At 40.7% G+C, this 13,312-nt stretch overlaps 1 protein-coding gene across 4 annotated transcripts in view; it reads left to right on the forward strand.

The window, feature by feature from the left end:
* Positions 1–5,227: 5,227 nt before the first annotated feature.
* Positions 5,228–13,312, forward strand: part of ADGRE3 (adhesion G protein-coupled receptor E3) — a 62,502-nt gene continuing 54,417 nt past the window's right edge. Inside the window, exon 1 of one of the 4 annotated variants that reach the window (XM_069590774.1) lies at positions 5,228–5,551. In XM_069590774.1, the coding sequence (XP_069446875.1) occupies positions 5,527–5,551 (25 nt within the window). In that variant the 5' untranslated portion in view covers positions 5,228–5,526. The remainder of the gene's footprint in view (positions 5,552–13,312) is intronic. The other 3 variants (XM_069590772.1, XM_069590771.1, XM_069590773.1) reach the window with 3 other exon arrangements.

The raw sequence follows: 13,312 nt of genomic DNA on the forward strand, positions 1-13,312 counted from the left end.
CCAAAGGAGTCACTGACGTGCATTCAAATTCAAAGCAGTGAGAGCAGAACCTCAACTTAAAACACCCTTAAGTTTCACAGATCTTGAATGATCTTTGACAAGAATTCCAGATGCATTTATACCTAAACATTTAAGGTATTAGGTATTCTGTAGATGCAGTGGTTGTCCCAGCCTAGCTTTGTTATCAACCTTCTGGGGTGTCTTTACATAGTTCAGTCAGAGAATCAGGGGTGAAAGACAGGTGATGTAGCACTTCTGTCTTTAATAATTACAGCTTCAACTATCCAGTAACTTTTAGTCCTGAAAAGGGACACCAGGACGCTGCCCAGGATTACTGAAAAGTCTTTCCATCTGGTAATTTCCTAGTTTTGTATAGTCTGGTAATTTCCTAGTTTTGTATCTTCAGTTCAGTAGAAACATTTCAAAGTGGCATGTGACCACTTAATGCAGAGTCTGGGTTTCTCTATAATAGAAACCCTTTGCTAAATGTAGGAGTTGCCAACTGGCTACTGGCAACATGAAGCAGATGGGTGAGTAAAACTATCCTGATGTGGGAGTATCTCCCTCTAGGAGTTGAGTCTTGATAAAAGTGTCAATGCACGAATCCTACTCCTGGGAGGCTTATGGAATTACCTGATGGGACCTGCAAACTCTATCTGAGCAACAATGTTGGAGTTATTTGAGGTGATGGGCAGATGTCTACGTTCTGATGTGCTTGGGCAAGTAGAGCGTGTCAAGCCAAGGAGAAGTCGGATTATTGAGAAACAGAGGATTCTTGGTTAATCTAAAGACTTCATGTGGGAACCAGAAATCTTTTAACATATAATCTCTTGGACCTTGAGCCACATATTTCTCCTGAAAAGTGCATTTTTTTGACAGCAAAATTGTATCAGGGATTATTTCATTTAGGAACTGAGATGAATATGTTATTTAATGGCATAAAAATCTGAAGACCTGCAGGAGACTTAAAAATTCCAACCCTTGTTATAACTTTTTTAAAGACTGTAGAATTATCAAAATGCATAAGAATCAAGTTTCAAGGTGCTGTATGATGGGTGGATGAGGCTGTTCATTGTACTATTTCTTTGAATTCTTAGGCATGGTTTGGCAGTGCAAATACTCTCTGTCATTAACAAATTCAATAAAAAGTAAATATATGGAAAAATCTGCAAACAATAAGTGCTGGAGAGGATGTAGAAAAAAAGAAAACCCTCTTGCACCATTGGTGGGATTGCATATTGATACAGCCACTATCAAGAACATGGTGATGTTCTTGGAGATTCCTTAAAAATCTAGGAATAAGGCAAGGTGAAAAGACAGCCTTCTGAATGGGAGAAAATAATAGCAAATAAAGCAACTGACAAACAACTAATCTCAAAAATATACAAGCAACACCTGCAGCTCAATTCCAGAAAAATAAAGGACCCAATCAAAAAATGGGCCAAAGAACTAAATAGACATTTCTCCAAAGAAGACATACGGATGGCTAACAAACACATGAAAAGATGCTCAACATCACTCATTATTAGAGAAATGCAAATCAAAACCACAATGAGGTACCACTTCACACCAGTCAGAATGTCTGAGATCCAAAAGTCTGCAAGCAATAAATGCTGGAGAGGGTGTGGAGAAAAGGGAACCCTCCTACACTGTTGGTAGGAATGCAAACTAGTACAGCACTATGGAGAACAGTGTGGAGATTCCTTAAAAAACTGGAAATAGAACTGCCTTATGACCTAGCAATCCCACTTCTGGGCATACACACCGAGGAAACCAGAATTGAAAGAGACACATGTACCCCAATGTTCATTGCAGCACTGTTTATAATAGCCAGGACATGGAAACAACCTAGATGTCCATCAGCAGATGAATGGGTAAGAAAGCTGTGGTACATATACACAATGGAGTATTACTCAGCCATTAAAAAGAATACATTTGAATCAGTTCTAATGAGACGGATGAAACTGGAACCGACTATACAGAGTGAAATAAGCCAGAAAGAAAAACACCAATACAGTATACTAACACATATATATGGAATTTAGAAAGATAGCATTGATGACCCTGTATGCAAGACAGCAAAAGAGACACAGATGTGTAGAGCAGACTCTTGGCCTCAGAGGGAGAGGGAGAGGGTGGGATGATTTGGGAGAATGGCATTGAAACATGTATACTACCATCTAAGAAACGAATCTCCAGTCTATGTCCGATGCAGGATACAGCATGCTTGGGCCTGGTGCACGGGGATGACCCAGAGAGATGTTATGGGGAGGGAGGTGGGAGGGGGGGTTCATGATTGGGAATACATGTACACCTGTGGTGGATTCATGTCAATGTATGGCAAAATCAATACAGTATTGTAAAGTAAAATAAAGTAAAAATTAAAATTTTTTTTAAAAAATCTAGGAATAAAAATACCATATGACCCAGCAATCCCGCTATTGGGAATATACCCTGAGTTAACCATAATTCAAAAAGACACGTCTACCTCAATGTTCATCGCAGCACTACTTACAATAGCAACCTAGTTGTCCATCAACAGATGAATAGACAAAGAATTTGTGATACATATATACAATGAAATATTACTCGACCATAAAAGGAACAAATCTGAGTCAGTTGAACTGAAGTAGATGAACCTAGAGCCTATTATACAGAATGAAGTAAGTCCGAAATAGAACAACAAATATGGTATATTGATGCATATACATATATATATATATGAAATATATATATGAAATCCATATATATATATATGAAATCCAGAAAAACTGATGAACCTATTTGCAGGGCAGGAATAAAGATACAGAGAGAGAACAGAGTTGTGGACACAACGGGGGAAGAAGAGGGTGGGACAAACTGAGAGAGTAGCATGCAAACATACATACTACCATATGTAAAATAGATGGCCAGTGGGAAGTTACTATATAACACAGGGAGCTCAACCTGCTGCTTTGTGATGACCTAGACGTGTGGGATCACTCCAGTACTCTTGCCTGGAAAATCCCATGGACGGAGGAGCCTGGTAGACTGCAGTCCATGGGGTCACTTGTTGGGAGCCAGCGTGAGGAACTCCGCCCATGGCAAAGGTCATGAGGAAGGAAGCTTGGCATACGCAAAGGCGTGATCAAGCCTCAGGAAACCCCCTGTTCCTGAGCATCTACCCCCAAAACCAGAGTACTTTATGGGGGTCTCTCCCCCTTAACCATTTCTCTCAGAGAAGGAGTTAACTTGCAGCTCCAAGTTAATAAAAATTCCTGGGTGTGACAGGAGTGTTTCAACTTACAAACTCTGAAGGTTCTCTGGCCTGCCGGATCAGGCTCGTCCAGCCGCATGTGATTGTTTACAGCCTCCCAACTGTGAGAGGCACGGGATGTTTTAAAACTTTCTAAATACAGACTCTTTTGAGAAGTTAGAAGATCATTAGTATAGTATTAGTGGGTTGATTATGAATTATATTGGTGAAGGGTTTTTTCTTCATTTGTCGTGCCAATAATTACTGCTAATTCCCTGCGCTGGGTGCGACAAGGATGTCTCAGGTCAAACCTCTCTGCTGACAGACTAGCTTGTGTGACAAACTCTCAACCATAAACAGCACAGAGAGTCTGGAGTATTAGCATAGGGCTTTTTTCATTGACGAGTCAATGATTGCCATCAGGCCTCCATATTCTTAGGCACCTGGGAATATATTAATCAATGTATTTGGAATATAGAAAAGGAAATATAGTAGTTTTTTGATGTTAGCAATACTAGACTTTTTGAGTTAATGAATTTTCTCTTTTGTTATAGACCACTGAACTTTGTTATAAATCACTGTGTCCTTGCTATGCAAAAATGTAACTTTATCACTATCTTAAGACTAAATAGTTAATAAAGGGAACATTGGTGAAGGGTTTACATTTGTTAAGCCAATATTTGCTGCTAAACCTCCATATTCCTGCCCTTATAATGAATATAACTAGCATATAAAAGAAATAAGTATTAACCTTTAAGATTAATCATGTTAAACCTTAGGTTAAGTAAATTCCTTTCTTGATTGTAACTCACTACACCCTCACCCTATAGGAATGCAACTTTATTTGGAGGGTGGCGCCTGATTTAAGAAAAAATCACCCCTGGAAAAATAAGTTTTCTGGTTAACTGACCGGTATCAGAAAGGACCATAAAATGTCAGCAGACCTCATGGCCAGAAAATGATGAAACTCATAAGACCTTTGTATAATTTTATATGAAGCACCCGATTGTGACAAGGGTCAGGTCTGCTGACCCCTGTGTGACTCTGTATTCATCCCTGTGTATAACAAAAAGGTATATAAACAAACCTGAAAAATAAATAAATCAGATCCGTTTCTGGAAAGACTGATTCCCCCATGTTGTTTCTTTCTTGCTCCCCATTTTCCTGGCTGAATTCCCATCTGGTACGAGGGTACGCACCAAGCCTACCGACTTTGCCGGGGCTTCTAAGATCAGACTGGGGAGGCCTCAGTGCCTCCTCTCCCTCAGGAGAATGGAAAGATGCCTGTGGCCTAAGTAGGTGGTGATTAGTATTCCACGTAAACCAGTTATTCAGCCTCTTTTCTCCATTAATTCTCCTACTACGCTATCTGTTTCTAATCTCCCTCTATATCTGTAATTAAATAAGTTTTTTCCAGGATGCCGATTCCATCCCCACCTTCGAATTACCCTGGATCCACCGGGGCTGGACCCCGGCAGTCACTAAGAGTCGTACACGACTGAGCAGCTTCACTTTCACTTTTCACTTTCATGTATTGGAGAAGGAAATGGCAACACTCCAGTGTTCTTGCCTGGAGAATCCCAGGGACGGGGGAGCCTGGTGGCCTGCTGTCTATGGGGTCACACAGAGTAGGACATGACTGAAGCGACTTAGCAGCAGCAGCAGCAGCAGCAGAAGGGTGGGATCAGGGCATGGGAGGGAATTTCAACAGATATATGTACACTTATGGCTAATTTCACATTGTTATACAGCAGAAACCAAGACAACATTGTAAAGCAATTATCCTCCAACTTAAAATTAATAAATAAAAAGAAATACACTTTAGCTGCATTAAGCTAGGAAAAATGACTCTTTCAGAAACTTCAGGTAACAATAGAGACACTAAATTCTGGTTTATCCAGCTCAAAACCACAGGGTTAAAGTTTATTTTGACACCAAAGTCACTTCCTTCTCCTCAGATGATGCTCTGTAACTAAAGGGCATTCCTTTCCTAGGATCAGTTGATTCTGTAATCCCAAAGATGATTAACAATATCTAGGAGAGTCTACTACACAGAGAGCATATGAAAATGTATATAAAGGTGAAGAAAAGGTATATAAAATAAACAGATGAAAAGCAGAACCATAAGTCTGATGGTGAAAGACAGAAGTTCACTTTTCTGATAGTGGTTTCCTAAGTCAGCTGACGTAAGATATGTGTCAAGACTCATGAAATTTCCTTGAAATAGGAAAAGTGTCGAGAGCCCAATAGGGAGCTTCGAGAGCCGTGGTGAGCGTTACCTGCACACAGGAATGCGAGGGTCATCACTTCTTCCAGGTAAGTGTAACCTTGACAATGACCGTACCTTAACCTGCCCCATATCAGGGGCTACTTAGTTGAATAATTAGCTGTCTTTCCTTCTCCTTTATTTTCTGTTCTCTTTGAACACTCTTCTTTCCCCCCTTAGATTATGGTTTTCTTCTTCACCACCCTATTCAAACTGTACTCTCAAATATCCCTAAAATTTTCCTTATGGTCCAGTCCAATGAATTGCTCATCTTCCTCTTCACGGGTCTTATTTTCTAACTGATATCCTCTCCTCCTTGATAAGTTAAATAAACAGGGTGACAATATACAGCCTTGACATACTGCTTTCCTAATTTGGAACCAGTCCCTTGTTCCATGTCCAGTTCTAACTGTTGTTTCTTGACCTGCATAGAGGTTTCTCAGGAGGCAGGTAAGATGGTCTGGTATTCCCATCTCTAAGAATTTTCCACAGTTTGTTGTGATCCATACAGTCAAAGGCTTTAGTATAGTCAATGAAGCAGAAGTAGATGCTTTTCTGGAATTCTCTTGCTTTCTCTATGATCCAGTAAATGTTTGCAATTTGATCCTTGGTTCCGCTGCTTTTTCTAAATTCAGCTTGTACATCTGGAAGTCCTCTGTTCTTATACTATTGAAATCTAGTTTGAAGGATTTTTAGCATGACCTTACTAGCATGTGAAATGAGTGCAATTGTGCGGTAGTTTGAACATTCTTTGGCATTGCCTTTCTTTGGAATTGAAAGAAAACTGACCTTTTCCAGTCCTGTGGCCATTGCTGAGTTTTCCAAATTTGCTGGCATGTTGAGTGCAGCACTTTAACAGCATCATCTTTTAGGATTTGAAATAGCTCAACTGGAATTCCATCACCTCCACTAGCTTTGTTCATAGTGATGCATTCTAAGGTCCACTTGACTTCACACTCTAGGATGTCTGGCTCTAGGTGAGTGATCACACCATTGCGGTTATCCTGGTCATTTGGAATCTTTTTTTGTATAGTTCTTTTGTGTATTCTTGCCACCTCTTCTTAATATCTTCTGCTTCTGTTAGGTCCAGACCATTTCTGTCCTTTATTGTGCCCATCTTTGCATGAAATGTTCCATTGGTATCTCTAATTTTCTTGAAGAGATCTCTAGTCTTCCCCATTCTATTGTTTTCCTCTATTTCTTTGCACTGGCCACTGAGGAAGTCTTTCTTATCTCTCCCTGCTATTCTTTGGAACTCTGCATTCAAATGGGTGTATCTTTCCTTTCCTCCTTTGCCTTTTGCTTCTCTTCTTTTCTCAGCTATTTGTAATGCCTTCCCAGACAGCCATTTTGCCTTTTTGCATCTTTTTCTTGGGGATGGTTTTGATCACCACCCCCTATACAATGTCACGAACCTCCATCCATAGTTCTTCAGGCACTCTATCAGATCTAATACTATGAATCTATTTGTCGCTTGCACAGTATAATTGTAAGGGATTTGATTCAGGTCATATCTGAAAGGCCTAGTAGTTTTCCTTACTTTCTTTAATTTGAGTCTGAATGGCAACAAAAAGGTCATGATCTGAGCCACAGTCAGCTCCTGGTCTTGTTTTTGCTGACTGTATAGAGCTTCTCCACCTTCGGCTGCAAAGAATATAATCAGTCTGATTTCGGTATTGACCATCTGGTGATGTTTCATGTGTAGAGTTATCTCTTGTGTTGCTGGAAAACGGTGTTTCCTATGACCTGTGTGTTCGCTTGGCAAAACTCTATTAGCCTTTGCCCTGCTTCATTTTGTACTCCAAGATCAAACTTGTCTGTTACTCCAGGTATCTCTTGACTTCCTACTTTTGGAGAACTCTGGAAGATGATGAAGGACAAGGAAGCCTGGCATGCTGCAGTCCATGGGGTCACAAAGAGCTGGACACAACTGAGCAACTGAACAATAGCCTCCTTGATAGGGCATTCCAGGTGGTTCATTGGAAAGAATCCTCCTGCCAATGCAGGAGACCCAAGTTCAATCCCTGGGTCGGGAAGATTCCCCTGGAGCAGGAAATGACAACCCACTCCAGTATTCTTGTCAGGGAAATCCCATGGACAGAGGAGCCAGGCAGGCTATAGTCCATGGGGTTGCAAAAGAGTTGGATATGACTTAGCAACTAAACAACAACAACCACCACCACCTCCGTGATAATTTCTGTGACCCAGCACTGCCCTGACTTTTCCTCTGCCTCTCCTGGTATAATTTTTCCCTCCTCCTTTTCCCTTTTCCTGAATATTAACAATAATAACCAACATATTCAAGTACTCACTATGCACCTTGTATGTTAACCCATTCACCCCCCTAATGGGCTCATTAGGTGAATACTAATATTATTTCCATCTAGTGGATAAGAAAACTGGAGCAGAGAGGTTATTGTAATTGTCCAAGGTTACACAGCTTGTAAATGGCAGAACTAGGATTTGAACCCAAGCCACCTCACTCCAGATTTTTGTTAACATGCCTTTGGTTGTTTCTCTCTCTCTCTCTCTCTCTCTCTCTCTCTCTCTCTCTTTCTACTCTTTCTCTCTAGAAGTATCTCAAGACTCCTTGACTTCACCTCTTCAGACGGTTCTCCAACTTCAAATAACAATAGCAATAGCTTCAATGTCGCCCAAACTAACATATATTTTAGCACCTACTTTAGGCTGGTATCAGGCTAAGTTGTTCTATATACATTATCACATAGTACCTCCATATTATAGATACAAAATGGCACCACAGGGAGGTTGCTCAAAATCTCACAGTTATTTAGTTGCAGAGGCAGGTAACAGACCATAAAGTCTATCAAAATAGTATAATATTAATATAAGCTACTTGAAGGAAAATGCCAGGTCCCCTTACCCTGGCAGCCCCTTCTGCACCATCTTCAATGTAAGAGGTATCTGGTATATATCTGTGGAGTCAAATTTAAGTGAAAGAGTGTGCAGCTTTTTAGATATCAATTATGCCTGCATGCATGCTTCCTAAGTTGTTTCAGTCACGTCTGACTCTTGCCGGCCCCATGGACTGTAGCCCGCGAGTCTCCTCTGTTGGTGGCCTTCTCCAGACAAGAATACTAGAGTGGGTTGCCACTTCCTCCTCCAGGGGCTCTTCCCAATCCACATATCAAACTCGAGTCTCCTAAGGCTCTTGTATTTCAGAAGGATCCTTTACCACTAGCACCACCTGGGAAGCCCATCAATTATGCCTAGAAAAGTTTAAAAGTTATTTTTATGAGAGAAATTCGAACAAGGTGTTTCCTGCTTTGCAGCAACTGCAGGCAGAGTTCTGGAAACTCCTGAGATGGATCATTTGTGAATGTTAATTATCCATGAACAGTCTGCCCTCATCCCTAGATGAAACAGGCAGGATAATAGAATGAGCAGCAAGTGAAGAATTAAAATAGAATTCTACACTTACAGTTACCAGGGGGAAGGATGGGGGGAACTGGGTAGTTAGGGAGTTTGGAATGGACATGTACACACTGTTATATTTAAAATAGACAACCAACAGGGTCCTACTGTATAGCTCAGGGAACTTTGCTCAGTGTTATGTGGCAGCCTGGATGGGAGCAGAGTTTGGGGGAGAATGGATACATGTATATGTTTGGCTGAGTCCCTTTGCTGTCCACCTGAAGCTGTCACAATGTTGTTAATCAACTCTGCTCCTATATAAAATTAAAAGTTAAGAAATAGAAATCTATTACAAATAAAATGGTAAAAGAGGCAGCTAGCCTTTATGGAGTGATTTCAGCCAAACATTGTGCTTTACTCATTTATGTCATCACCCCAAACCCAGGAGACAGGCAACACTGTCACCCTGTCCCATATATGGAATCTTAGAGAAGTTAAACAACTTGCTCAAATTTGCACAACTGGTGTCAGAAGTACTTGACCCCTAGGCGACCTGTTTCTTCATGAACAGAAAGAGTCAGCTGAAGATTTCTGAAGTCTCCTAGAATTCTGGTATTCTGACATGCTAATGACTCTTTGAGAACTCTTTTTTTTAAATATAAATTCATTTAATTTTAATTGGAGGCTAATTACAATTCTGTAGTGAAGTCTCATGTGCATATTATTGAGCACAGGATTGCGAGCTGGGCTGAAAGGAGACCCTTGAAGACTAGCCTAGAGGAAACTCAATGGTGCCCAGACTGCCTGCATTTTAGGAACCAGGAAATACTGTCCAGCCATGTGTTTGACTAGCTGCCTCTGCAAGTTATGGTCGCCACTGGGGCAGATGTGACATTAGTGTTGTTGTTGTTGTTGTTGTTGTTGTTGCTGCTGTAGCTGTGAATGGGAGCTGCTCTCTAGTTACAGCGCACAGGCTTCTCACTGCGGGGGCTTCTCTTGTGGCAGAGCACAGGCTCTAGGTGCACGGGCTTCAGAAGCTGCGGCTCACAGGCTCCAGAGCATGAGTTCCTAGTTGTGGTGCACGGGCTCCATTGCTCTGCGGCATGTGGGATCTTCCCAGACCAGGGATCGAACCTGTGCCCCCAGCATTGGCAGGCGGATTCTTAACCACTGAACCACCAGGGAAGTCCTAAAACGTTCATTATGTTCTTTGGTGGAAATGTTTTTCTTTTCTTCTTTCTTTTTTTTAAGAATGATTAACATGAGATCTATCTTTTTAGCATATTTTAAATATGTTATTCTGTGTACAACACCGAATTTTAAAGTCTACAAAACTGGGAATGTTATATTTTACAACATATCTCTAGAACGTATTTATCTTGTATAGCAAAAGCAGTATACCTATAGAAAAACAATTCCCTGAAAACCACCTTTATATTCTCTGCTTCTGTGAGTTTGACTACTTCAGATACTTCATATACGTGAAATCACACAGTGTGCATTAGGCTTAATTTCACTTAGCATGATATCCTCTAAGTTCATCTATGTTGCTGCAAATGACAGGATCACATTATTTTTAAGGTTGAATAACATTCCTGTGTGTGCATATCATGTATATGTGTGTGTGTGTGTCTCTGTCTGTGTGTGTGTGTGTGTATACACACACACAGACACATATCTTTTATCCATTAATCTGCAGGACCCACTTTCTCAGGGGATAACCAAAGTTGCCAATAAAGTTACTAGTTACTGGACCAGAATTTTTAAATTATTATTATTTAAATTTTAAGTGAACCATTTTTAAAGTCTTTATTGAATTTGTTACAATATTGCTGCTGCTTTATTTTTTTGTTTTCTTGGTCACAAGGTGTATGGGATCTTAGTTCCATGACCAGGGACCAAACCTACACCTCCTACATCAGAAGGTGAAGTCTGAACTATTTAGACCACCAGGGAAGTTCTGAGACTTGAATTTCAACAAGTGCACACTAGAAGAGCCACACTGGTTGTTCATATTGAAATGTCTCCACATCATTTATAAATAATCGTGTCCCCAGACTAATTCCCAGGACACTCTTATCAGTCCAAAACATGCCCTGGGAACCCATCAAATGCCTCATAGTTCAGCAGCTGAAAGACTGACACCTGCTGTCTCAGAGAGGGTCTCCAATGTCCATTCTGCTTGGTTGGTTTCTGAACCATTGTTTTTGTTTAGTCGCTAAGTCTTTGTGACCCCATGGACTGCAGCACATCAGGCTTCCCTGTCCATCACTATCTCCCAGAGTTTGCTCAAACTCATGTCTATTGTGTCAGTAATACCACCCAGCCATCTCATCCTCTGTTGTCCCCTTCTCCTCCCTCCCTCAATCTTTCTCAACATGAGGGTCTTTTCCAGTGAATCACTTCTTCCCATCAGGTAGCCAAGCTACATGGGAGCTTCAGCTTCAGCATCGGTCCTTCCAATTCAGGGTTGATTTCTTTTAGGATTGACTGGTTTGATCTTGCATTTCAAGGGACTCTCAAGAGTCTTCTCCAACACCACACTTCAAAAGCATCAATTCTTCGGTGCTCAGCCTTCTTTATGATCCAATTCTCACATCCATACATGACTATGGGGAAAATCATTGCTTTGATTATACGTATCTGCTTTTTAATATGCTGTCTAGGTTTGCCACAGCTTTTCTTCCAAGGAGCAAACATTTTTTAATTTCAGGGCTGCAGTCACCGTCCACAGTGATTTTGGAGACTAAGAAAATAAAATCTGTCACTGTTTCCACTTTTCCCCCTTCTATTTGCCACTAAGTGACGGGACTGGATGCCATGATCTTAGTTTTTTGAATGTTGAGTTTTAAGCCAGTTTTTTTCACTCTCCTCTTTTACCTTTATCAAAAGGGTTTTTAGTTCTTTAATTTCTGCCATAAGAGTGGTATCATCTGCAGATCTGAGGTTGTTGATATTTCTCCTGGAAATCTTGATTCCAACCTGTGATTCATCCAGCCTGGCATTTTGCATGATGTACTCTGCATATAAGTTAAATAAGCAGTGACAATATAAAACCTTGATGTATTCCCTTCCTAGTTTTGAACCAGTAAGTTTTCTTTTTCCATGTCCATTTCTAAATGCTGCTTCTTGACCTGCACACAGGTTTCTCAGGAGACAGGTAAGGTGGTCTGGTATTCCTATCTCTTTAAGAATTTTTCACAGTTCTTTGTATTCCACACAGTCCAGGGTTTTTGCATAGTCAATGAAGCAGTAGATGCTTTTCAGGAATTCCTTTGCTTTTTCTATGATCTAACAAATGTTGACAATTTGATCTCTGGTACCTCTACCTTTTCTATATCCAGCTTGTACATCTGGAAGCTCTTGGTTCACATACTGCTGAAGCCTAGCTTGAAGGATTTTGAGTATTGCTTTGTTAGCATATGAAATGAGGGCAACTGAATGGTAATTTGAACATTCTTTGGCATTGCCTTTGTTTGCTATTGGAATGAAAACTTACCTTTTCCAGTCATATCAGTTGTTAAATATATTGTACTTGCAAATGGAAAATTATTCTAGACATTAGTATATGATAAGAGAATGAAAAGAAGGTAAGGGGAGAACTAATGACAAGAATGGTGTAAGATTTATTAAGAAAGGAAGAAAAAACCCACCTAGCCATCCAGTATCTTCAGGTCTTTGCAGAAGCAGGAACATGGCTGATGATACCACCAGATGTTGGGAAGGTTTGGGGAAGAAAAACAGCACCTTAGCAGCCACAGCAGAAGCAGACTTCACATAGAGGCAGCCTTTATTTTCCAAACAGGCAGAAACAACACTTCCCTTCCAAGATACATTTCTGGAATCTTGCCAATCCTCCATCAAGAGAAAGACTCTGGTCCTGGTCCACAGGAATCTGGGTGGGCATATGACTTGCTTGTAACCAAGAGAATATGGTGGAATGGAGCTGCATGACTTTCTGGACTAGATCTTGAGAGGATATATAGCCTGGTTGGCCTGAAAACTCATGCGTAGAGCACTGAGGCACCATGGGAGCTACCCAACCAATGCTGCCATGCTGGGAGGAAGCCCAACTATCCCAGGCCCTGAAGTTACATGAAGGGACAGCAATGCTCTGTCAGTTCCCAGCTGCTTCCACCCATTCACAGCATAGCAGCAACTGCCTAGAAAACCTCAAGCCACAAACGCTCAGCTGAGTCTTTCCCAGATTCCCAAATCACAGAAATCATGAGAGATAATAGAATAAATGTTGCTTTTATATACATTCTTTGCTTAATATTCTTTGCCATTATGGTTTATCATAGGATTTTTTTTTAAATTGGAGAACAGCTGCTTTACAGTTTTGTGTTAGTTTCTGCCATACAATAATGTGACTCAACTATGCAAGCATGCTAAGTTGCTTCAGTCATGTCCGACTCTTTGCAACCCTTGGGACT

Source organism: Ovis canadensis, chromosome 5, assembly GCF_042477335.2.
Source record: "Ovis canadensis isolate MfBH-ARS-UI-01 breed Bighorn chromosome 5, ARS-UI_OviCan_v2, whole genome shotgun sequence".
Taxonomy (NCBI): Eukaryota; Metazoa; Chordata; class Mammalia; order Artiodactyla; family Bovidae; genus Ovis; species Ovis canadensis.